The following is a 25,171-nucleotide window of genomic DNA, read 5'->3' as shown; positions in this document are numbered from 1 at the left end:
TTAAAACTGAACATAGGGAATAAGTGTGGGCTATGTTCAATGTTAAAAAAATGTCCCGGTATACATATAATACGGTGCGATCAATTAAAAAATAAATCCAGTCGGCGTGTTACCTATGGCAACCCATGCTATAGCATAGGCTCCAAAGCAAACTCGATTTATTTTTTAAATGATCGCTCGGTATCTAAATGAACATAAAGCATCCCCCACACCAACGCGAAACTTTCGCTGGTAATCTGCGACGGAAAATTCGCGGCGGAATCCGGGGGATACTTCACATCGCATGGAAATAAATCGCACAAGATTTCATCATATTTTCAGTCAGAGTGCTTTACGAACAACATCATCAATAGTTAATAAAAGAGAAAATGTATTCATCGTCGGATGAAGAAGAACCACTGTTGTTGTTGCACATTTTCCCCTAATTCTGTTCCTATTTCAATTCAAATTTTGTATATTTTTGCAATGTTCATGTGACAGATCGTGGTCTTATTATATAGGATAATTTCGTATTATTTCAATAAATGTCTCCGTTTTATTCATCTTTTCTCTTGCTATCGTCGAGAAATCAAAGAGAAACGCGTCTGATTGCGAATCAACATCCACTGCGAACAAAAACGTTGTTAAAATGGCTGTCCAAGCGGAAAAATTCGTGCCAGTCTGAACGTGCAGATTTGTTATCGTGTAAAGTGTAAATAATATAATGCGAATTTTTTGGCGGTGCGAATATTCGCGACCGACGCGAATTTCCGCGTTGCAAGGATCCTGTTGCTCAATTTCCTGCCATGTCTGAGTATTCTTCTATTGCAAACTAGTAAAACTGACAACAATGCACTAGACATTGACGCTGTTTTGCTGTTTATAACCTCAAACCTCAAACTGAGAAAATTATAACCTAATTCAACAGACAGCTTTACTACAAAATTAAATGCAAAATTTTCATGACCTCCCATTAGGCCAAAATTGCCAAAACAACGTGAATGGTGTTTATCAAGTTTTAATTTTCGCGGTTCCTACGTGTGTTTATGGCTCATCCACAGAGAGGCGTTAGAATTTATCTTTTCGCTCTCATAAATAATATCATAGATTTCTGCATAAGTGCATAAATCGAAGTTCGCAGTCTACGCTACATTCACAGTTGATTTTGATTCTGACAAGTTAGTGGGAAGTAAACATTTTGCGTATTTTAAATGTTCAACATTTTGGTCAAATGTGGGTAATTACGATGGATGATTTTATTTCCATTATTTCTTGAAATACCGTTCTAATATTTTTTAAATATGACATGAATGAGGTTATCACAATGCAGCTATCAAAAATCAATTAAACAAATTTTAAAAATGCATTTTCTAAAAGTAAAAATAAAACATGAAACGTAAATAAAACATTCCTGTTTTGTTGTCTAAAATTTGATAGTTGAAATGTTTTGACAGCTCTTAACTACCTTGTAGGTATCAATTAAATGAAAGCTGCTATTAAAGGGATTCAGATAACAATAAACAAACTGAGTATGTTGAAAACTGAAGACGACATTCCCATTGTTAACTATCTGGGAGTCAATAAATACTATACTGAAAAACTGTCATTTACATGAACTATCTAAAAAATATTCACATAAGATTAATTCTGAGTACCTACTTGAGTAGAAAGTAAGTAAGTAAGTAAACAACATGATAGTTGTAAGAGGCTTGAAATCTCTAGTCAAAACGTTTACATAAGTTGTACATTTTTTGTTAGCAATATTGCATATTTTTTAGTTGATAAATTCTTATTCTGTATAGTTCAATGTTTTTAATTTATGGCTGCTTATAGATTCAATTTAATGACTTAATAATGAATCAGATGAACAATTTCTCTAGATCTTCTGTACTGTTAAAATTTATTAAGAATAGTCAAGTTTTTATTTTATAAATTCTTTTGTTTGTAATATTCAATAATGATTATGATTTATATGTTGCAAATAATAATGAAATAATTGTACTAAAAGGTACCTACCATTATCCTTGTTAAAATTTACAAACCACTTAAGAATACGTATAGCAAGAAATATATTCTTTATCTCATTTTTTAATAGATTTTCCATAAATATGGCCAAAAGAAAATCAGACGTTAAAGCAACAAATACAACAAACCTGAAAAAACCTAAAACTGGTGGGGGTGGCCACTGGAGTTTGGGTCTGGCGACATCTGTAAATGATCCAGCGTATTTTGTCAAGTCTGACGATTTAATTAACGTTATTAAAGACAAATATCCAAAGGCCAAATACCATTTTTTAATAATGCCCAAGGAAAAGATTAGCAGTTTAAAAGCAGTGACAGGTCAACACCAAGGTTTACTGAAACACATGGAGGATGTCGCTACAGAGATAGCAAACGACAAAAAACATGAGGGTAGTACATTTAAAGTAGGGTATCATGCGGAAGCGAGCATGACCCAATTACACTTACACGTCATTAGCGACGATATGAATTCAGACTGTCTGAAAACGAAGAAGCACTGGAATAGTTTCACAACCGAATTCTTTGTAAAGTCACAAGGTAAATAAAGTTTGAAAGCTGTTTCATTAAACTAAGATTTTGGTTTTTAGATGTTCGGAAAAACTTGGAGAAAGATGGAAAAATTCGGTTACTCACTACAGAGGACTGCAAAAAATGCATGGAGACGCCGTTAAAGTGTCACAGGTGTGATGTTAAACCCAAGAATATGCCAGCACTAAAAAAACATATTTTAACACATGTAAAATGATAACTACGAAAGATGGTTACGACCTTCACGAAATCCGCAAATGAAAATAAATTTTTTTAAGAAAAATAAAGTAATCGATGCTGTCTTCTACCCTATTTGAAATTTATTCGTGTTCTGTCAAATTGTCAAACTGTTAGATAAGAAATGTTTTTTTGGACAAAAATTAATGGGTATCAAAGAGCCAACAAAACTAGAAATTTGTTAAATTAATAAAGCAAGTTTCAGCGCCGTTGTATGCAGTCCATCGTATAACTGTATAATTGGATTATTTGTTAAAGTGTATGGTTTTATATCTCACTGTCGAAATAAAAATCAACGTTATAATGTAATTGATAATTTATTTATATAAAGCAGATTCTCTGTAAATAAGCAACACATACAAAGTAGCTACCATCAGTAAAAATAACAAGATATACACATGTAACTCAATGGTGTGGTAATGTCATAAATTAGATTTCCTTTTGACTTTGAGTTTGTAGCATTTAAATAACGAGATAGTTCTTAAATATTTCGCACAACTTAACTACAGAGAATAATAAAAATATTTGCACATTTAATAATCTCAGATTATAAAATCACAATTGGTTATACTCTATACTTACACGCTATAAAATAAAAGTAACTTACATGTAAAAAAAGAAAGTAACGATCATGGAAAAACCGAAATAATTTACACAACTACATGTTGGTTACTTTTCTTTTAATTACTTTGGAAGAGATTCTTAATATAAAATACAAATATAAATCGTTCCCTTTTAACAGTTGCGCCGCGTTCGGTTTTCGTTGTTTCAACTAAGAGATCAAAATCCGCAATCGATAACTAATTGTAAAAGCCACACTGTGGCACAGAGCGACACTGACCAGCGCAACTGCAAAGCCCACGACTTGTATTACTTTCTGCGAAACTAAGATAGGTATAAATAATACGCTAGTTATGAAACATTAATATTAAATTAAACTGTGTTTGGTAAAAAGTACAATAAATGTGTGCATTAAATGAAAACAATCAATATCAGGTATATAGGTAGGATGATATGGTTGTAAAAATACTAGACAATAAATTTAAATGACTTTCAAGTACGTAGGTAATGCTTTTAATTTTCAACGCAGCAACGTCGTCTTTCAGCACTCGGCCTGAATTCGCTGTGCTTAGAACTAAAGTAACTGTCATGAACTAGTTTTAAAAGATTTACAAACAATATCACAGTAACCACATTTTTAACAACGAAATAATTCAGCCAACAGATGCAATTGTGTGGCAGTTGTAAACACTAAAATATTTGGCATGCGATTATATCGATTTGAGCTCTTATTGCACCAACTGCCATTTAGCACGTCGAGATTGTGCACGGTACACCTAAAATTTTCACTTCTTTTTACATTACCTACATACGACAAAAATAACGAAACACTCGCGAACACTACAATAATTTACATGATGTCTCTTCGTTCGAACGTCGTCCCTAACAGTAACTATACCTAAATAAAATATAAAATCAGAGCAAGTAGTAACCTAATGGAGGACATGATCCTTCCAAGCGTTTCGTAAGCTTGCCCTCGCAGGGCTCAATTCGCACGGGCTGGGAGTTGGTGGACTGAAACCCTCGTCGGCTGAGAGAGTCAAGTCTTCCTCCTCTTCTGAACTTATCAAATGCTCTAAAGCAGCTGTACCGTGAAAGCTCTAAAAAACGAACCAAAAGTCACGTCAATGGCTGGCATTTAACTTTTTTTTTTTTTCAAAAAATAATGCAACATTAATTGAGGTCACTATTTTAAACTAGAAGATCTCTTTTGTCTGCTAAATACCACCCGTAAAGAAGTTTTATCCATTAACAAAAATCCTTAAATTAATCCGAAGAATTATTTTCAAACATTTATTTAGATTTGTGATTAAGCAGAACATCTTACAAACGCTCAAATAAAACACCTCTTCTATTTTTGCTTTTTCAATATTTCAATTATATGTACATATCTTGTCGTTTTACAATAAAGCCCTCGATGAATTCATTCAAATGCAAAATCAGAATTCTTATTTTAACAGTTTTTGTTGAGCCTGCGATTCATCTCTCATATTTTAAGGACAATAACTCACCGACGATTTGTTTTGAAAACGTGGTTCAAAGAAAGTTTTTCATCTATTTTTATGCAAGGACGCTATTGTTGAAATTACATTTCATATTAAGAGGTTACTTTAGTACCGTTCTCTAACTAAATAAAAACTTTCATGTTCATCTCTCAGAAGATATAGATCAAAGCAAAAAAAAGCAAACGGTGATGATTTTAAGTTCAAGTATACAACGTGATAATCAAGATTACTCGGAAGATATGTGCCAACAAATTACAACATATGTATGTATTTTGATTCACATACAATGAAATGAAGATAAACAATTGATTTTGTTCATTGACACTAAATCTGAAACCACCAGGAGTGGCACTCATAGAAATACCACATCGGGTGTCAATGCGAAATGTTCCGTTGGATTTATCTTTGGTGTCTCTAACGTTCCAAAATTGAAATTTTAAGATGTGTGTAAGTGCGTAGGAAGATGTAACGTAACATTGCAAAATTTTAAATGACACCCTAACATTTTTAATCACGGATTGTGAAGGAGCATATCTTTTTTGGTACAAATTGGTAACTTACAGAGGAAAGTTTTTGAGGTATTTGACTTCAAAGGACAAAAAAAATTGAAGATTTTTATTAAATATGCAAAAGAGAGATTGGAGCAATGAAAACAAATGAAAAAATATTAAAACTCAAATAGGGCACAAATATGTTTTTTCACTACTAGTCTCAGAAGGCGTCATTATTGACTCTCGAACCGACCCCAGAAGTAGAATTTCTCTCCCTAGGTTAATAATATAATAATGAACAGCCGTCACCTAGCAACGAAAGGTTTTCTTTGATTTTATTGGTTAACGCAGACCGACGATTTTCAATTTTCATAGCAACCGTTGAAAAATGAGAACTCGGATCGTCGCATCGGGCAAACAAATTTAATTAATAATTATTATTAGAAAGGGTTTTAACGGATCTAGTAGTGAAAAAAATAGTATACAGGTGGTCCCGATATAACCTGCCAAAAAAATTCTGGGTCATTAGAAGGATCTAACTAGTCGGGACCACCCTGTATAAACCACGCTAGAGAAGACAATTTTAAGCCTCGCTTCTTTATTCCCCTCGAAGCTTCGCTTCTCGGGGAATAAACTACCTCGGCTTAAAAAAATGTCTTCTCTACCTTGGCGTATAATATACTATTAACTGTGCGATTAACAATAACAAATAACAAAACAACAAACACCAAGATTTTTGTTACCATTTCAAAACAATTAAGTAATAAATGCCCTAATTTCAAAAAAATGAAATGTTCAAACCCAAAGGTTCGGATGGACAACCGGTATATGTAAACCACTGTACGCGTCATCACTTATTATTAGCCCACCACAAAATGACGAAGAAATTGTCTCATGCTGCTTGCTGCAGCTCTTATTCTCTTATGAAATGTGACGTACAAGTGTTCAGAGTCAACATGTCTGCAAGAGCAAGTTCTTCCAAAAATAATAGTTGGCTTGTATCGTATGATCAAAAAGTCTTTGGATCGCGGTAGCCATTAAATGTAAAAACCATCTATAGAATTATTTACATCTATTGTCCGTAGTTTTTATGTGTACAGTTGCGGCTAAATAAAACTGGACAGCAATTTTTTCTATTGTAAATCGGAATTAAATATTAAATCACCTGAAAAATCATCTCCTAGGAAATAACATAAAAAACTATTTTTCAAATTGACATCATCCGTCACTGTTATGTTGTACCACAGGTATGGGTATCTGGTTGCCAGAGAAACTTTCATTTTAAAAGCCTGAATTACCAAAATTTATAAAGATGACATAAAATGTCAATTTAGTAGTCGCTTTTATTTGGCCGCAACTGTACTTCAAAGTAGTGCTAATCTCTCACGGAACTCGTTTAAACATAAACGAGGCGAATAAATCCAATCACCATTTTCACCACGATTTCCATTACTGTAGTATGATTTAATAATAAAAATTGTATGTTCTCTTTGAAACATTTTGAATTATAACCTGCTCACTTGAAAGTTGTCAAATAAATGTCAAAAATCATTGAAATAAATAATTTCCTAGATAGCTTGTTAATTCCACGGCTACTCTGATCCAAAGACTTTTTGATCATACTATACATATTTACTTTCAATAAATTAGTATAGTATTGCCGTTATAACTTTTTATCTGCTCCGCCCACATAAATTGACCAATGAGAATCAAAGCCAGATTCAATCTGTATAATTTTTCATCACATTTGCCACATAAAAAAGTTAAGGTTAGAATTTTGCTGTCAAGTCCACAATTATTGTTTTAGGTTTTAAAAAATAAAATGTCAATAGGACAATTGAAATGTCAATTTTTTTTTCTGTGTAAATCAGATCGTCTTAACAACCTATGTATTTGATTGGTAACTAAGAAAATGTAAAGGCGGAGCAGATAAAATGTTACGTTGTCGTTAGTATAGCAAAAAAAATCTTGGTATAACAGAAATGGTAATTACACAATTTCTTCCACGTTTTTTCATCCAAGTGAAGAGACCAGGGAAAACTGCATAAACTTGATCTGATAGATGAAAGAATTTTAACAGTTAGAGATTGTAGAGATTCTCCTTGAAAGTGTGTAACGGGGACTTTTAGCGCTAAAATGGATTTTGGCAAGAAAGAACAAGAGTGCTCGGCGTAGACTGGGGCGTTAATAATAAAAAGGGAGTGGGCATCAATGCTCCATTGATTTCCCTTCCGCACCTACTCTGTCTAATTTTGCCACCCCACAAATTTCCAACAAAACAGAACACTTTTTGGCTGACTTTCATTCCAAGAAAAGTGTAATCAGACTTCGTATATACAGAGTGATTCTGAAATAAGTTTGGAAAAAAAGTGGAGTATCCTTGACACAAAATAATTCTCCGTAAATGACTTTTGGGGGTGAAATCAAAAGGATGGAAATTACCCCATATCCTTGTATTTCGACGCTTATAGATAAGAAAAATTTGTCCAAATTTGTTCACTTCATTAGTAAACATTGTTACATCAACGCTACAATAAAGTCGTAGGCTCGTAGGTGTAAGCAGACTGCTTTGTAAACGTTTCTCTGGAAATTATCGAAAGAAATATGTCACCTCTGTGACTGACAGGCACCTTTTACCTTTGATTATTATTGTTGCTAAACTACCAGGATAATCGATTAATCACTTTTAACTCAGCAGCGTATTAGCAATGTTGACCAAATTTTCAAACATTTGTATCTCGAAAACGAAAAAACGTTTATAAGATTTTTTTTTTGTATGGCTTCTTCTCATCATCACCAATTACCGATTTTTTTCCAAACTTATTTCAGAATCACTCTGTATTTGTCACCCTGATCTCTTTCTTATGATGAGGTAGGCAACATTAAGACCTCACGTCTTTTTTTTTGTAATATCAATGGGCGATGGTTGGGTGGGCTTTCAAAATATAGAAAAATCCAAGCATTTCAGTTAAAATGACATACAGGTGTCTCACCTTAGACTTTCAGGTCTTATATCTCTATTATTTATGGACTGATTTATGTGAAATTTGGAAGATAGATATTCTAGTGAATGAAGAATAAATTATACTGGTAATAAAATGACCGATTAATAAAAAATCTAATTTTAAAACATTTTTCTTTATTTGAATCTACACAAATCTAGTGTCCGATTGTTACTCGCTAGAAGAAATGTGTCTACACAAAGATTTAATCAAATTAACAGTTTCAACTACAAGAAATTTAAATAAATTAACACGGTTTTTTCCTCTTTTTCTTGTAGTACAGTTACGGCCACGGAATATCATCAGTCGTTGTTATTCAACTGACATTAGCTGTAAAACAGGTTTTATATATTTCTAATCCCACATTGGAATTTTTGACATGGATGTCAATTTGTCAGTCAAAAACGTTACTGGTGGCATTTTGATTTTTATAGTGCATGACAGAATTTCTGTCACAAAAATTTTGAATATCAGTCATAATGACAATAAAGCTTAGGCTACACAAGTTTTTTCGAATTGACAGTAAAACAACTGACGAAATTCCGTGGCCGTAACTGTACGACTACCTTTAGGGGACGAATTTTTGCGGAAGTCATTGCTTATTGTTGTTCTACAGTTTAGTATAAACCTTAAACGATTTAATTCACAAATGAAGGGAGTTAAAATGGCTTTTTTTAAGACTGGAGCTCCTCCAGTAACGCGAGATTAATCTTCACGTTAAATTTTTTGTTAAATTTGATTAAAATCTGTGTACAAATAATACAGATATAAGAGCTGAAAGTCTTAGGTGGTACAACCTGTATAAGCAATGACTTATGAAAATAATGATGGGGTATAATATGAATACTTTCTGACAAAAAAAATCAATGTATAAACTAAAACACTGTATTATAATTGATTTCTTAAAATGGACTATAAGATTAGCATTGTGGTATTGTTTTGTTTAGATAGATACTGCATTATCGACAGAACCATTAATCAACTAAATACCTCAGTCTTAATGATTGATTACATTTCTTTTTGTCGTCGTCTATTACTGATTATTTAAAATAATTTGTTACTTTGAAACAATTAATGCATTTGTATTAAATTATGTACCTAGATACTTCTTTCTACAATAATTATGTTTCAAAATGCAGGTATGATTCGGTTTATGTCGATTCACCTTTCACCCGCTTCACTTTTACATATTTTCGAGAATTCTGTACTGCTGGTCTACAATGCCCTTGATCACCCTCCGGATTCATGTGATTTGAATATCCACGACCTAGAGACCGAGACTTCCACCAAAGAAAAACTCACTTCTACGGCCGACAAATCAAGGAGTGATACCACCTTCAAGGCTTATTAGTTACGGACCACACTGAACGGAATTCTTGAGGTTATTCCAATGTCGGATAAAGCCACGTTGAGAGACTTGATATCATGAAAGGAATCTCCAACTTTTCAGCATCTCAGAATTAAGTTCCAAAATCATACGTCCGGCGTAAGCTTTGATCTGGATAAGTTTCGAATTTGCAACTCTATTCTCACGTCAATAACAGAGATAGGTAGTAAAGGAAACAGGACTAGATGACGTAGAAGTTGGTGAGATAAATGAGCTCCTTGGGAGTCATTGTGAAACGCTTTCAAGATTTAGAAGAGCAGGCTGAGACAATTGTCCAAACAAGATATAAAAAAAGTGAAGCTGACTCTGCAATGCTGGTTACGGCTTTAATAGCAAAATCAATGCAAGAAATACCTAATTACTAAGAGAAGTGAGATCTTAAGTGGGAGCAAAGCTCAACTGTTACGAGAAGATGCAAGTATGTATCACTTGTCTGGTTATAACTGCAGAATTACTAATCAGAGTTTGTTCAGGTTTCTATTAGTAGTTAGGGTGTTTGTTTAATTTTGGTTTTAATTCAGAAAACCCTTCACCTTCTTGCGAGGGGGCTGTGGTAACAAAAATGATGAAGCTACAGCGTGTTAACAATACATCCTAAATAAGTGTTTATTCGTCTAAATATGCAGCAGTGCTAAGCAACCAATGTGTGAAAATTACTGCAATAATTAATAATAATTTGCATGCTTTAAATTGTTCAAAGAGCCTGTGGTACATATACCACACCACCGCATTCACAGATAACGACCGCGCACGTGCGCAGTAAATATAGCTACGTTTTATACAGTGTGGAATAAAATGATTTACATCTAGTTACCTTTGGAATTTTTGCACATGTAAATTTTCCTGTACCGCTCTACTTTTTTTTTTTTCGAAATGCCGAACTATTAGTTCTGTCAATAAATGTCATCAATCGAATTGACAATTGTTACAATTTACTAAATTGAATTAACAAACGTTGGTGACCACTTTCAACACTAGCTGTGACTTGCTTTTGTTAGCTCCTTTTTAATTTCAATCTCAACTTTGCGTTCATATCATCCCTTCGCAATAAATCACATTTGGAATTTGGATATATATTTTGAGGTTAGGCTTTCTTTTTTTTTGTAGAGCGGCATTTCGTATTTTTACAAGGGTAATGCAAAGGTAACTAGATGTAAATCATTTTATTCCACACTGTATAAAGCTATTTCTGATTTTAATTTTTTTCTGATAGTGAATAAATGTAGGAATCGTAATTTGAAACAAATGTAAATGGTGTTTCTACAAGATATCTCTTAATAATAAATATTAAATAATCAAAAGATTATTTATTTTAATGCAGAACCCTGAAGTTTTAAATGTTAAGTGAAGCTAATGAATTAAATAACACTATAAAAATTATAAAATGCAAAATTTTTAGGTTCCGGCTATAACAAAACCCTTCAACATTTCGTAAAAAAGTGATTGATCAATTTCTGAATTAAAAGTTCGGTTAATACCAACACAAGCCAACTGTAAGATTTGAAGTTTTATCACACAAATACATTTTATGAGGATTAGTAAAATCTGTGACAACTATGGTGGTATTTAGCAGACACCCCTCCAAGAGTTGAGAAATAAAGGATAACGTTTTCGATTGAACTCATATTTTATTTGGCAGAATTTGTGCTTTAAAGAATAAAATCCTTGAACCATGTAAGAGAGAAAAAAGCTAGTCACAGCGAACAGTTCAATCGAACCCGGATGAAATCTTCAATATCTGTATAATACATTGCGATGTTAGTCTAAAGGAGTGGTATAGTTTCAGAACATTATTGTGCTTGGCTGTACGTAATTCAGTATGGAAATTGCATTGTTTGATCCAAAAATGGGTAGTAATGTACAAAACAATCGTTAAATAAAACAAAACAAAAAAAAATCACCCATTGATGTTAGTGCATTAGTGTGGATAATAAAAAAAAATAGTGTCAGTGTTTGTTAATCATAGATTGTGCTTTAAAACTAACTTACGAAGAACTAATTAAAAAATGACGATCTACTTGTAGTTTCTCTAGTCAGAAGTTGCCTTCCACCATGTTATTTAGGATAGGTGAAACCTAGCATAGAAATCGATCGTGCACTATATCCATCAACTGTTTTTCTGATTAAAATTGAGAGTGAAAAATTTAGTCATTAAATAGACAGAGTAAAGCTAATCGTCTAATGTTTGATTATGACTTCAAGTTGGACGGTTACATACCTGGGAGCGGTGCACCGAACTGGAATGGGACGGGGAACTATCATAGTCTTGATTCTGATTGGCCTCAGTGTATGACTGTGTCATGATGTTTTGTCTTTTGGCTATTTCTTTTTTCTTCCCTTCTGCTGCCGCTTTCATGGGATCGTAGCTCTTCCGTCTCTTCCAGTTTTGAAATTCCTTCTCCCTGCTCGACAACGAAGAGTTACTTCGACCGCTCGATTTTTTACCTGAAAGGACAATTTTTACGTTTAACAACGTGCCGACAACAAAGTCGTCGTGACGGATATTTGCTTAATTGTTATTCCTTCAATTCTATTAATAGAAATGCTCATCGTGTGCAGTCAACGAAAAAAAAAAAATTGATAACAATCTATACTTTTTTACGTTAGAAACTGTTTTGATGCAAGTTCTGATTGTGTTTCAACTTCAATTAATCTCTGATGTTTACGTTGAAGCCACAGAAAACCTTTAGATAATTATGTAAAAGTAAATATCGATAAAACTGGTATGAGTCAACAGCCTCGACTTACTCACAAATACAACGTTCATATAGTAAACACGATTAAGCATTTCAAAAATTCATATATCAAGTAATTTGCTAATTGGCTCATTATAAAGGAAAAAATAAATTCGTAAATTTGTTTGCAATGTCGTAAAAGTGGAGGCGTAAAACCGTCACAACACCTACTGGTAAAAACGAATAAAAATGACGAAACTGACAATGAGGTCTACAAATTGTCAATCCTTTTTGTATGTTTAATTAAAAAGGAATAATTAACACTTTTACATAATGTCGAGCGAGCATATTTACGAAAATACAAATTTATGCAATAATACTTTGTAAGAAACAATATTTGACCTTTTCGATTTCTGCCAAACGTATGTTAAAAATAGTATATTATGTTATGAGGAGCAAAAATGAAGTTTTATGTGCTGCGGCTGGTAGATTGGCAAACCAGCCAAAGCACATAAAATCATTTTTGCTCCGAATAACATATACTATTTTTTCTTCAAACCTTCATAACAAATTATTTAAGACATGTTAAGAAGCCAGGTAGGAATTTCAAATGATTTAGCTAGTTTACTTTACAGCCGTTCATCAGCGGAGATAAAAACTTCACGGACGCTGGCCAGCTCGTTAGATGCCATGACAATGAAGTCACACTTTAGCCTTATCAATGCAGCAGTGCAATGTCAAATTTTACGGACGTTTGAAGAAAAATTAATTTTATTTTCATGTGGTCGAAAATCGCGCCTTTGTGTATCGCCATAGAAACGGTTGAAGTGGCTTTTTTTGTAACCGGATTTGAAACACTTCAAGTCCAAGGAGTTGAAATGTCCACTCGACTGAGGCAACTCGACTGAGTCAAATGTAAAGTCACTTAAGGCATTTTTCACGATTTATTTATCATTACGCGAAAAATTTAATAATTAAATTATCCCTATTAAAAAAAGGCCTGTAAAAAAATAGTATATTATGTTATGAGGAGCAAAAATGAAGTTTTATGTGCTGCGGCTGGTAGACAAACCAGCCAAAGCACATAAAACCATTTTTGCTCCGAATAACATATACTATTTTTTCTTCAAACCTTCATAACAAATTATTTAAAACATGTTAAGAAAGCAGGTAGGAATTTCAAATGATTTAGCTAGAGATAATAACTTCACGGACGCCCTCAGCGGAGATAATAACTTTATCTGCGGCTCGTCAGCTCGTTAGATGCCATGACAATGAAGTGACACTTTAGCATTATCAATGCAGCAGGATAATGTCATAATTTACGGACGTTTGAAGAAAAACAAAATTTTTATCCAAAATGTAACCGATGCCACTGTGGTGTAACACGAGTCGCTCATGTGCACGGATGACAAAAAAATCAAAAATAGCAAGGTGGCCCATCAACGTTAAAAAGTAAACATTTTCTATTTTAGTAGACTTTACTAAAATTTGTTACACAGTCTAGGACTGGTTTACAAATCTATGAGGGGCATGATGACCAACTCAATAGACCGGGACCAATGGCTTAACGTGACTTCCGAATCACGAGACAGAATAGAGCCTTTTTTTTTTTTAATTTCGCCCTGGGTCGGAATCGAACCCACTGAGCCGAAACGGACTCCCTTAGGCTATATTCTGCCTTTTATATTCTGAACTTTCAAGTACAAGAAAGTAATTCCTATTCCTGGTGCCTTAAAATTTAAAAATTGTAAGTTTGAAAATTATCATTTTACTGTAACTGCAGCAAAAGAAAATAAATGAGTTCATGTCCGATTTTTTTTGTGATCCGCTTGAAGATAAAATAGTACATATTATATTACATAGCGGGACATTTTTTTAACATTGAACATAGCCCATACTTATTCCCTATGTTCAGTTTTAAAAAACACAGGTCAATGCATGTATGTAACCACGTAACCAAGGTAACGAAAATAAATACATGACAGTTTAACAAAATGGTCAAGTTGTTTGAAGAAGAAATACACATAATGCAGTTATTCTATGCCAATCAGAGCATTAGAAATGTGCATGACATTTCCAATGCAACACATGATAGACCAATTCCATCAATCGGAACAATTTTTAACATTATTTCAAAATCTCTGGTGTTCGGTATAGTTGGTTGCATAGCAACTCACAATGCATTGATCTGTGTTTTTTAAAATTGAACCCAGGGACTATGGACTATGTTCAGAGTTAAAAAAATTTCCCGGTATATCATTCAGAGTACAAGGTATTTTTGTGTTCCGCCCAGTTGCCGACCTCGACGTCGTCTCGGTCTTCAATCTCTTGGCTTAGCACAAAAAGACTCACTTCTACTCTTAATGATATAACCTACTACATATTAACAAAATTTTTAAGTACTAAAAATGCTGTAACACAGTGTATGGTTAAGGTAGTTTTTTCATAAATTATACGTTTCTACAGTGTACTTCATACAAAATGTATACTTTTCAGAAGTTGTCACAAGGTCAGAATGTATTTTCTAAATTAAGTACATTTTTTTTTTGTAAATAACAACATTGTGAAGATTTATAAGTGCGCTAGGTCATTATCAAGATAAAAACTGCCAACACTGTTATTATAAGTTATAACCATTTACTTTTTGCTATCCTGACAAAATTAGTCATTTTTATCAAATATTAAACATAAAAGATAACAAAATTCATGGAAAATGTATGCAGTGACAATGAATATGATGGGAATAATGCAATAAAATACATTTTTTGATTCTGACCTAAAAACGTTTTGTTTTGTATTTTTGTTAAAATAAAATTCAGTTCTAAATTTAACAAATTTTCAGTAATAAGTAGCAAAGTCTCCAATTTTGATTCAATCTTTCACACGCAAGTTGAAAGAAACTTTTATAAAATATATCTTGCCAACCAAATACTTACTAAACATGTACGAGTATATATAAATTATCAACATTTTTCTGTCGAATTTAAATCTTGGGCCATAACTGCTTGTCTTCCGATTACTTCTTATTTGGTAACGAGCACCGTTATGTAACTTTACAATAATAAAACACCAAACACACATTCTTGTGATCTTTGTTCAATGTAAGCTTTGGAAAAGATCGATTGCACGTCGTTCATTTTAAATCTACCTGAGCCGGCGTTAGAAAGTATATGCTAGAATGAAAAATTAGGCAATAAATAAGTAATAAAGTTTTGACAATAAACCTTAATAAAGTCTTAATATTGATTATTCAAGACCAACAACCTCAATCGTTCTGTGAGAGTGGGAAGGTAATTTGAGAAAAACTACTGTGTAATTATTTTTACGTGGCACATGCCTACGAACAAAATGCTTAAAAAACGAAACAATGAGTAATATGCTTGCCTTAAAAGCTAATTAGTCTGTCGACAATAAGTGACAAACCTCCAGACAGACAATGAAACGGAAGCATCTTTTTTAATTTTGTAAACGAAAAGGCCATTACCATCTCAACAAATGTAAATACAAAATATTGTCTTACACATTTGTATGGAATTTAAACGATGTATCTACTTTCAGTCACACCTAAAACATTAGTCACAAGTAATATTTTCATTTACAATGAAATTTAATGAATGAAATACAATGTGTGATGGATGTTCTTATTATTTTGTTGCATCTAATGTGTAAGTGGGTAGGCACCTCTTTTTGCATTTAAGCGCTTTGCGAAAAAAGCTTGTCGTCCCCAAGGAATTCATAAAAATGTAAATAAAGTGAAGCGAATCTGCACTTTAACACCAAGAGATTAAAATTGATCTAGAAATTTTTAAGTTGACATAAATCTTGTAAATGTGCGTAGAAAATGTTTTGAACACTTAAAACATGCGGCTATCGGATAACTACCACAACGTCCAATCAGAATCGTATTCGATAACTGACCTCTGAGGCAAATTTAGCTTGAATGGATTTCTTGAAAAATTTGTAGCGGAATATGCAGATTCTCAGTTAATAAAGTACAATTATAGCTTTAATCTAGAGTAAAAAAGGTAAAAAGTGGAACCACCTCTTCGAAAATTTCACTGCATTTATGGGATTCTGATGCAGTGCTTTTGACCGACTCTTTGTTCGGCAGACAGAGTACAAAAAGAAAGTATTATGGTAAATTAATTACAGCACGCGGTACTATCAAAAGAACAGATAAAATGGAAACGAAAAGCGTTCTGCAGAGCAACACTTTGGCTCACAAGAGCTGCATTTTCATGGCTGCTATTCAGTTTAAAAATATTGAAGCTATCGCCGTACTCGCCAGATATAGCCCCACAACAATTACTACTTTTTCCCAAACTGAAATGACCACCTTCGTGGTGCTAATTATTCAGACTACGAAGCAGTGATGACATACGGTAGATACCTTTAAAAAACAATAACGACTAATACTGCACATCAGAAAGTTACATAAAGACATGTTCTGTACGTTTCATTGTTTTTTCCAAGCCAAAACTAAAACTGAATTAATGAATCTAATGACTCACATTAATCAATAATAATTACTAACATAAAATTATCTAGACACATCGGGTGTTCATTTATATAAATTCATCCTCAAAGTAGGCGTTGAAGAGTTGATTGTGATCGCACCACGGATTACAGATCACGGATCAGTTGTTTAAATCTAACCTCATTTTTTGCGTTGTTTGTGAAGATGACGAGTAGTGCATTCACAATCGACTCTCCAACGGCAACTTTGAGTATACATTTAAATGAACACCCGATATAAATAACACTGAAGACGAAAAACATTTAAACACTCTTACAAAAAAAAAAAAATACGAACAAACCCTATCGCAAACATTCTCAAATTCTAACAAAATAATAATTCTTTTAGATTATCGCAAAACTGAAAAAACGCGATATTCTACTTTTACTTTAGGTTTTCAACGTTTCAAATTTACATTACGAGTATTAAATACATACAGGCTGGAACAAAAGTATCAAATATTGGCTGTAACTTTTTAATTTGATAATTTATGGAAAAATGTTTAATATAAAAGTTGATTGGTGTATTATCCTGCATCATCTGATCTTTCTAGTTTGTTCCTATCTTCTTTTGTTTCGCTGCTATGGCAACCAACTTTGGTTTTTTAAATAGCACCCATACATTTTTTGTGTGATTTTCAAACAAGCGTATCTTTCTGTATTCATAAATACAGTTTTGCCATTATGGGGAAGAAGAATAAAATTTAAAAAAAAGGTGATAAAATTAACTTAGTACGAGTAAGTAATAAAATGCAATATCAAGAATGTCGACAATTTTTGTTGAACGTCATGCATGATAATAAACCAAACAATTTTTATATTAAACATTTCTTCATAATTTTTCAAATTAAAAAGTTACAGCGATTATTTGATACTTTTGTTCCACTCGGTATATCTCGCAACTTATTCTAATAACTGAATTAGGACGTGGTGACACTGCCTGAATACCTTCAATCTCAAAAAGAAAAACTGCCACTACAGCAACTTGGACCTGTTCGCTTTGGTCTAGTCTGCAAACGTGATTTATTGTCTCTGTGTGTTTGTGAAGCGCTCTGGAAAATGAGGATTGATCTACCCCAAGACGTTGAATAAACGAAAGTTTAATTCAAGCATCTTTAGATAACGCAACAGCTTAAATCCGTTCATTCAGCATTGACAAAGCTACCGATTATTTTGGTTTAATTAATTTACCAACTTTTCCGTAAATTCTACTGAATTTTAACAAACACCTCCAAAAAAAAAACGATTACAATTAACATTGTTTTCATAATTTTGTACTGTAAAATGCGACTTAATCTTACATAAATTATGTACTATTATGATGATCAAGTCTTTTTTTAGTTCCCTAACGGAGGGTTATATCATAGTGCTTATTTGCATAAATTTGTTCAACGAGTATTTTGCAATTAGTATAATTATGCGGAAACAGCATGAGATTTTTTTGATGTCCTTTTTTTGGATCCTGATTTGTCAGATTCACCGACATCACAAACATTCACAAGAAACCGCCTTTTTAATTAATCAATACCTTTTTTAATATTCCTAAATACATACGTTGGATTTAATTCTTTGTACAGTTTAATTTTTCACACGAATAACAACCGAATTAAAACTAAACGGCATTGTTTATTTGATTTGAGTTCAGATTATCTAATTAAAGTCCATCGCTTTTTGGTTTAAGTCAAATCCATTTAACTATGCACACACGAAATTAGCAACGCTACGTTTATCTCGTCAGTTTACTATTCACACGAGTTAATTTCGTGAACAATGAAACAAGATTTTGGTAATGAACAGTTATTTTTAATGGCGAAAATTATTTTTAATTCTTAGAGCCACTCTCACGATGCAGCAATATCAGAAATGATCCCCGATTTTGTTTAATTCACTCCTTTCGTTCTTAAATCTTAGTAGGTAAATTTGATTTTTCTTTGTTCGCTGTGGAGAAAAGCTTGCACTAAGATTACGCGATAGTTAATGTTTTTTTTTACGTTCATGCTGATGGGCATCGTAAAAATTTAACCACATGTTAGAACGAGATCATAATCTCCATTTGAAACTGAAAGTTTCAAGAAATTCACATACACACGTACGTAATGATAATTTCATTATCCATAATTATCACGCTAGCGTAAACTGTACTGCTTTCGTTAAAAAATTCCCGTTCATCAATTGCAAATGCAAAAATAAATGCAAACTTTTCTTTCTCAATCATTATTGCGTTTTCTATTTATAATTACGGTGTGGTAATGTTTGTCGTTCGTTTAACTCTGCTGCAGAACGGAATAAAAACAATTTCTCAGAAAATGAATTAGGAAAATGTACCCCGCACAATTTTAGCAACAAGAATAACGACTAAACAAAATGATTGCGTCGACTTGTGTTGAATCATCATTGCGTAAAGAACAACAAGAGACTACAGAGTCGATTCCATAACTCACCGCTTCCGTCCTTCTTCGCAGCCTTCGGCGCCCCCGTCGTCGGTGGTTTGTTCGTCCTCATACTAAACCTACCACTATCTGTCCTTGAAAACACTTGAGGTTTATTCGAAGCATTTTTATTAGTTGTGCTTGCAACTTTTGGCACATGTTTGATTGGCTCCACCTTCCCGACGACCGGAGCTTTCTTGGTAACGTTGAGCAAATACCTGCTCTGCACTTCGTTCGTTTTGACCGGCTTCCTGTCCACCGAAATGGCCCTCTCCATCCTGAGGTGGTCCGGCTGGAACTTCCGCCTCATCTCCGGAGTGTTGGGACATTTCGGCGGCACGCTCGGCTCGTCCAGTCTCGCCCTCCTCAGGCTGAACGCCCGGTTGTACCTGGTGTTGGTCAGATTCGACAGGTCCTTCTTCTTCGACATGTTCTTGTCGAAGTCCTCCTCCGAACTGGACTCGGTGTCGCCGAACTGGTTCCTGTCGATCTTCTGGTGGTCCGACGTGATGCTCGACCGTCTCAGCTGGACGTAGGTCGGCTTGAAGTCGACCGTCGAGGCCGACCTCTGCACCGACGAGTTCCTGCCGAGGCTGGGCGAGTTGCGCAGGTTCGTCTCCTGCTGCACCAGATTGGTGTTCTTCGCGGGGATCTGGTTCCGAGTGGAGAAGCTGCTCGACCGCCTGATCGGACTGTTGTTCGGCGAATTTTGGATCTTGTGGATCACCTTGCTCTGCCCGTATTGATTAAACATGTTGCTGTAAGTTTGATCAATACTTTGCAAGTTTTTGTTCTGGAAATGTTCCAGTTTGTTCGAAATTTTCATGGTCTTGTCGTCGAGTGAGTTGTGCCGTATGTGCGTCGCCCTTTGCTTCAGCAAACTGTGAGGTGAATTGTTCAGCTGCAACCCGTACTTTCCTTCGTAGTCGCTGTCTGGATCGCTGTCCAGCGACAGTCTCTGCTGCAACGAGTTTATGCAGTTCTGAGTCGGTTTCAAGTAAGACTCCGTCTCCAAACTGCTATCTGACAAATCGACGTTGAGAGAACTGATACTGTTCCTACTTCGCGGCCTGGAAATCGTGTGGATAGGTGAAGGAATCTTAGTCGGGGAGACCTTCCCTCCAAACGCCCCCACACTGGGAGGCAAATTTGTCACTTTGCCCAAAACCAAACTACCACTGACCACCTTCTCATCCACAACCCCATTCTTCTCGCCATTTTTAGTTGAAATACTCTGCACGTTCACAATATTCGCCGTCAACTTTCTCGTGTTGTTTTTGTTTGTTGGCGTGGTCACGCGCGCCGTACCCTCGTTGACCTCCACTTTGTCACCCACATAAGCCTCGACCTGCACCTCCGACTTGGTCAGACTCAATTTCCTCACGTTGGACTTCTCTTTTTCACTTTTCGTTCTAAAGGCACCGCTTGAAGTTACCGATATCACACTACCTTGATCCACGCGCTGTTCCAACCCGTTGGCGTTCTTCGCCTTCGGACTGGGGAACATTATTTTAGTAAAAGTCTTATTCGCCAAATCGTCACTGCCATTGTTCATCTGCTTGTCCTTGTCGTCGCTCTGCGTTATCGATAAATTCTGCGTGGGCGATAGGATCGGAGAGAGCATTTTCGCGTTCGCCTTGTGTGCGAAATTTTTGTAATTTTGAGGTGTTTGTTGCGCGAATTTATTGCTCGGTTTTGGGGAATTTGGCGACTGCACGATGACCTCGGCGCTCTCGATCACGCTCAACTCCTGCACCATCTTGGTGACGTCAGTGTCGTTCTTTTGCTTGTAGGTGTTCAGACTTTTAATGTAATCTTCGGTTTTCTTCAGTACCGAGATCTGTTCTATCTTGAATTCAGTGTCTATGCTCATTCTCGCTTTCTGTTCCTCCGAATAGTTATCAGCGTCTAACGTGTAAGTACCTGCGTCACTGACGGTGTCCGACTTATCGAAATCGAACTCGGTGCCGTCGATAAAATTGTTGTCGGTGTCATTGCTCGGCTTTGTCTCGTACTCCGGGCTGGAAAAGTGACGCAAGAGGTTAGGTTTGGGTGGGTCTTTGTGCTGGGGTTTTTCGTTGGGGCTGAAGGGGCTGATCACGTCCAACTCGGGGCTGGAGACGTCTTTCAGTTCGATTTCGGGCGTGCTGATGTTGAAGAGTGCGCTGTTGGGGAAGGACTGGCTCATCTTGTCGGTGGTTATACATTTGAGGGGCAGCGACAGTTCACTACGTTTAGCACTCGCGCGAATATTTTTAATGCGGTCACTCTTTTCGTCCGAGGAGAAGTAACCCTCCGATTGGAAGCTGGACTTTCGGGGGAGATTTCCGGTGTTGGGGTGTTTCTTTGAAGGCAGGTTGAGGGCGGGTTCTTCGATCTTGGAGAGGGACTGGCCCCTCCGGTGCTTCTTTTGGAACTTTTCGACCAAAGTCTTGTGCCGCTGGGTGTCCACACTTTTGCCGTCGCCGAAGTCGACGGTGAAGGCGAGCGGCTTGGGCGATTCGGGTATTTTGAGTTCGTCGTTTTTGGGCGACTGCTTTTCGTTGTTCTCGTCCATGATTCAAGCCGGAAATATTTCGCCAATTTCAACCTAAAAATACAAATAAAGGTCTTGCCAAATTCGGTCCGGTGGCGTTTTGCGTACAATTTTAACGGCTTCGGCTGACTTACCGCGTGTCCGAACGATTCTAACTTAAAAAATTGCACATTACTTGCACTGTTTTTTCGGGTTTCTACTAAAAAACTATTCATTTGACGTTTCTCTACATTTTGCACAGCTGTAAGCTGTAAGCGCGGACGAACTGTCTGACGTTTCGACGTTTGACGTTCCTTCTCCTCGCTCTTCTCACTCTCTCACCACGTTTACACGACCTCTCTCGAACGGGATATTTACGACGGGAGGACCTTTAAACGTCGTCCTTATCCGGATAACAGGATAAACAGCAGAAACTGTCGCTTAGGAAACTTGTGCGTACGAGCACACAAACTACTTGACCTTGTAGCCTGATGTAAATCTTGCAGGAGATAATAAATTATTTTTAAATTCCCAAGTACAGTTAATTTCAAAATTATAGAGTACACCTAATTTTCTACAGTGTAAAATGCACTTACATTTTTTGTCAAAGATCAATGTCAATTTTGACAAACACAATGCCTAATCTAACCGAATACGCGAAAGTGGTCATTCTTTCCAAATTAGAAGAAGGGTGGTTGATTCGGAGGGTAGCCCAATATTATAACATCGCGAAGAGCACCGTGTAGAGAGGATAAAACAAACAATATTATGGTGCTCTAAAATATATGTTGTCAAACTTACCTAACCTATATAAAAATATGACGTCTACATTTCAAAAAGGCATCTTCACATCTGGAAAAAACTCTAATAAATCGACTTCTTGATTTTTTAGGTGTACTCGATAATTTTGAAATTAACTGTACAGTTAATTTTGAAATTAACTGTACAGTTAATTTCAAAATTATAGAGTACACCTAATTTTCTACAGTGTGAAATGCACTTACATTTTTTGCTAATGATCAATGACTAATCTAACCGAAAACGCGAAAGTGCTCATGGTTTCCAAATTGGAAGAAGGGTTCTCGATCCGGAGGGCGGAGGGTAGCCCAGTATTATAACATTACGAAGAGCACCGTGCAGAGGATAAAACAGACAATATGATGGTGTTCTAAAAGATCACCGACATATTATGTTGTCAAACTTGCCTAACCTATGACGCTGAAATTAAAAAAAGGCATCTTTACATATGGAAAAAGCTGTAGTAAATCGACTTCTTGGTTTTTAAGGTGTACTATGCCGGCCAAAAAATTTTGGCCGTCATTGTCTGTCAATTCAAAAAAAAATTGTAATCCGTACTTTATTGTCATCATGATTACCATCTTGATTATGAACGTTATTTTTTGGGTGGTAAATTTCAAAACTCAAAATTATTTTGTCATTTCTACTACACAGAACGTTTGCCTCAGGTTATCTAGGTACGATTGCTCTAATTTTGTTCATTCATGTCGGATTTTTGGAATATCTGAGCTTCAAACAGTTTAAATTGATTGTCAAAATGACAAGAATCGAAAGTGGGGTTACGATTCCTAAAGGTTTATTTACACTTTACTTGAATGTCAAGAAAGTGACGGCCAAAATTTTTTGGCCGCCATAGTACTGTCGCGAGCAATAAATTTTGGTCGTCAATGTCATTTCAAAATTTGATTAATTGTCACAAATTTAAAAAATTTCCCTGCCTGATTATGCCCATGTCAACAAAGTGTCAAAAAAATGAGATAAAATGACAATTAATGTCATACAACATGATGATAGGCTATGATATTTACGACCGTTTTACAATGCAGCATTTTCAATTGCGTCAAAGAATGACCTTGACGACCAAAATTTATTGCTCGCGACTGTACCTACTCGATAATTTTGAAATTAACTGTATCTCTCTTGAAACACGAAATTGAAAAAATACACCGAATACTGATAATAGTATATTATGATACGAGTCTTATAAGAAGCATTTTATCGCACGCACGGTTTTAGAGCACGACGAGCGTAGCGAGGAGTGCCCTAAAGGAGTAAGTGCGATAAAATGCCTTATAAACGAGATGTCATACAGTATTTTTTCTACTTTGCCACTTTTTCAATGAAAAAAAATAATTTAAAATTTAAAACCGTTAAAGTTGAAGGATTCCACCCAAGGTCACGTCTGCGGTCTGCCGCGACACCACAGTATCGGTCAAAATTAAAAAAAAATAATTTCACTCTTTTTAGTATTATTATTATATCACGCCTTTTCCTATTACGATACGCAAAACAGTATCGTAATAGCATCAGTACGAACGCAAAGTAGAAAAAATATTGTATAAGCCATTCACAAAATTCCCGACATTTTTGACATTTCGAGCTTCCCAAAATCATATAATTAACGAAAATCTTTTGAAATTTGGGTCGATACTAGCATGATTAGGTACATTTAGGTCCTATGTACAGTCGCGGCCGTTGAAATCTCAGACAGGAAAGATTTAAACACTCTGTATAAATTCCGAAATTTGATTAGTGTAGGTAAACAGGATTTTCATCAAGGATTATAAAGTCAGTGTCAGTTTTTGACATTCAATCTATCCCAATAGTCTATAAATATTTCATTTTTGTTGTATCCATGGAAATAAGAAAGAAAAATCAAAGCCACGTTGCCATAAGTTATTTGAGGTAAAACCGACATAAAATCACTTCTTGGAAATGCTAGAAATAATGAAGTAAATAATTGCAAACCTGATCACAATCATTCGGAATTATTATAACATTGGCTAAAAAAAAACAAATAGTCAAAATCTTTTTTAATATTTAAAATAAACGAGATCGAAGGAGCACCTTTGGAGCCCCCATATCTTCAAATCTAAAAGATATAAATGTTTTTAATTATTATTTCTCTAATAATTTCCTAACATGAGTTGACATTGCCCCACTGAGTTGTTCCGCGAATTTTGGGGCACCCGGTATATACATACAGTATGTCCCCGGATTGAGTTTAAAAGAGGAAAACTCCCAAAAAAGTTTAGACATGAGGCTGCACGACCGAGTGTTTAAATTTTCAAGAGATTATTTCCTTCATATGTTTAGCAACCAATTGCGTGACAAATATTGACCAATCAAAACGAGAAAACAAAAAAGAACCCGATAAAATTTCTCTAAAATGCACACTGTGCAATAATCTGATAAAAAATGTCGGTACCTGATTTTTTTTTAAATAAATTATTTTGAATAAAAAGGATTGGAAACAATGCGTTTGGTTTCATTCAGGAAATAATCAGCCGTATACACCTCGTGC

The 25,171-nt window shown here is 35.0% G+C and overlaps 2 protein-coding genes across 6 annotated transcripts; one reads left to right on the top strand and one right to left on the bottom strand.

The window, feature by feature from the left end:
* Positions 1–1,085: 1,085 nt before the first annotated feature.
* On the top strand, positions 1,086–4,571 carry Aptx (aprataxin). 2 transcript variants are annotated; one of them, XM_069058619.1, is made up of 3 exons: positions 1,086–1,212; positions 2,075–2,538; positions 2,589–4,571. In XM_069058619.1, the coding sequence occupies exons 2-3, from the start codon at positions 2,088–2,090 to the stop codon at positions 2,744–2,746; spliced, it is 609 nt and encodes a 202-aa protein (XP_068914720.1). In that variant the 5' UTR covers positions 1,086–1,212; positions 2,075–2,087; the 3' UTR covers positions 2,747–4,571. The 2 variants fall into 2 exon arrangements, with proteins under 2 accessions (XP_068914720.1, XP_068914714.1); XM_069058613.1 differs by lacking the exon at positions 1,086–1,212 and adding an exon at positions 1,308–1,649.
* LOC138138559 (centrosomal protein of 170 kDa protein B) lies at positions 3,065–22,264 on the bottom strand. 4 transcript variants are annotated; one of them, XM_069058561.1, is made up of 5 exons: positions 22,005–22,264; positions 19,347–21,924; positions 11,931–12,157; positions 11,702–11,787; positions 4,286–4,427 (listed from the first exon to the last, which is right to left on the bottom strand). In XM_069058561.1, exons 2-4 carry the CDS (start codon positions 21,889–21,891, stop codon positions 11,746–11,748), a joined length of 2,814 nt encoding a protein of 937 aa, XP_068914662.1. In that variant the 5' UTR covers positions 21,892–21,924; positions 22,005–22,264; the 3' UTR covers positions 4,286–4,427; positions 11,702–11,745. The 4 variants fall into 4 exon arrangements, with proteins under 4 accessions (XP_068914655.1, XP_068914649.1, XP_068914662.1 ...); XM_069058554.1 differs by lacking the exon at positions 11,702–11,787 and having other exon boundaries at positions 3,065–4,427; positions 21,979–22,259; XM_069058548.1 differs by lacking the exon at positions 11,702–11,787 and having other exon boundaries at positions 3,065–4,427; positions 22,005–22,258.
* Between the last annotated feature and the right edge of the window lie 2,907 nt (positions 22,265–25,171).

The sequence above is a fragment of the Tenebrio molitor genome, chromosome 1 (genome assembly GCF_963966145.1).
Source record: "Tenebrio molitor chromosome 1, icTenMoli1.1, whole genome shotgun sequence".
In the NCBI taxonomy this organism is placed as follows: Eukaryota; Metazoa; Arthropoda; class Insecta; order Coleoptera; family Tenebrionidae; genus Tenebrio; species Tenebrio molitor.
The sequence above is the reverse complement of the archived record's forward strand: the minus strand, read 5'-3'. Positions and strand labels throughout refer to the sequence as shown.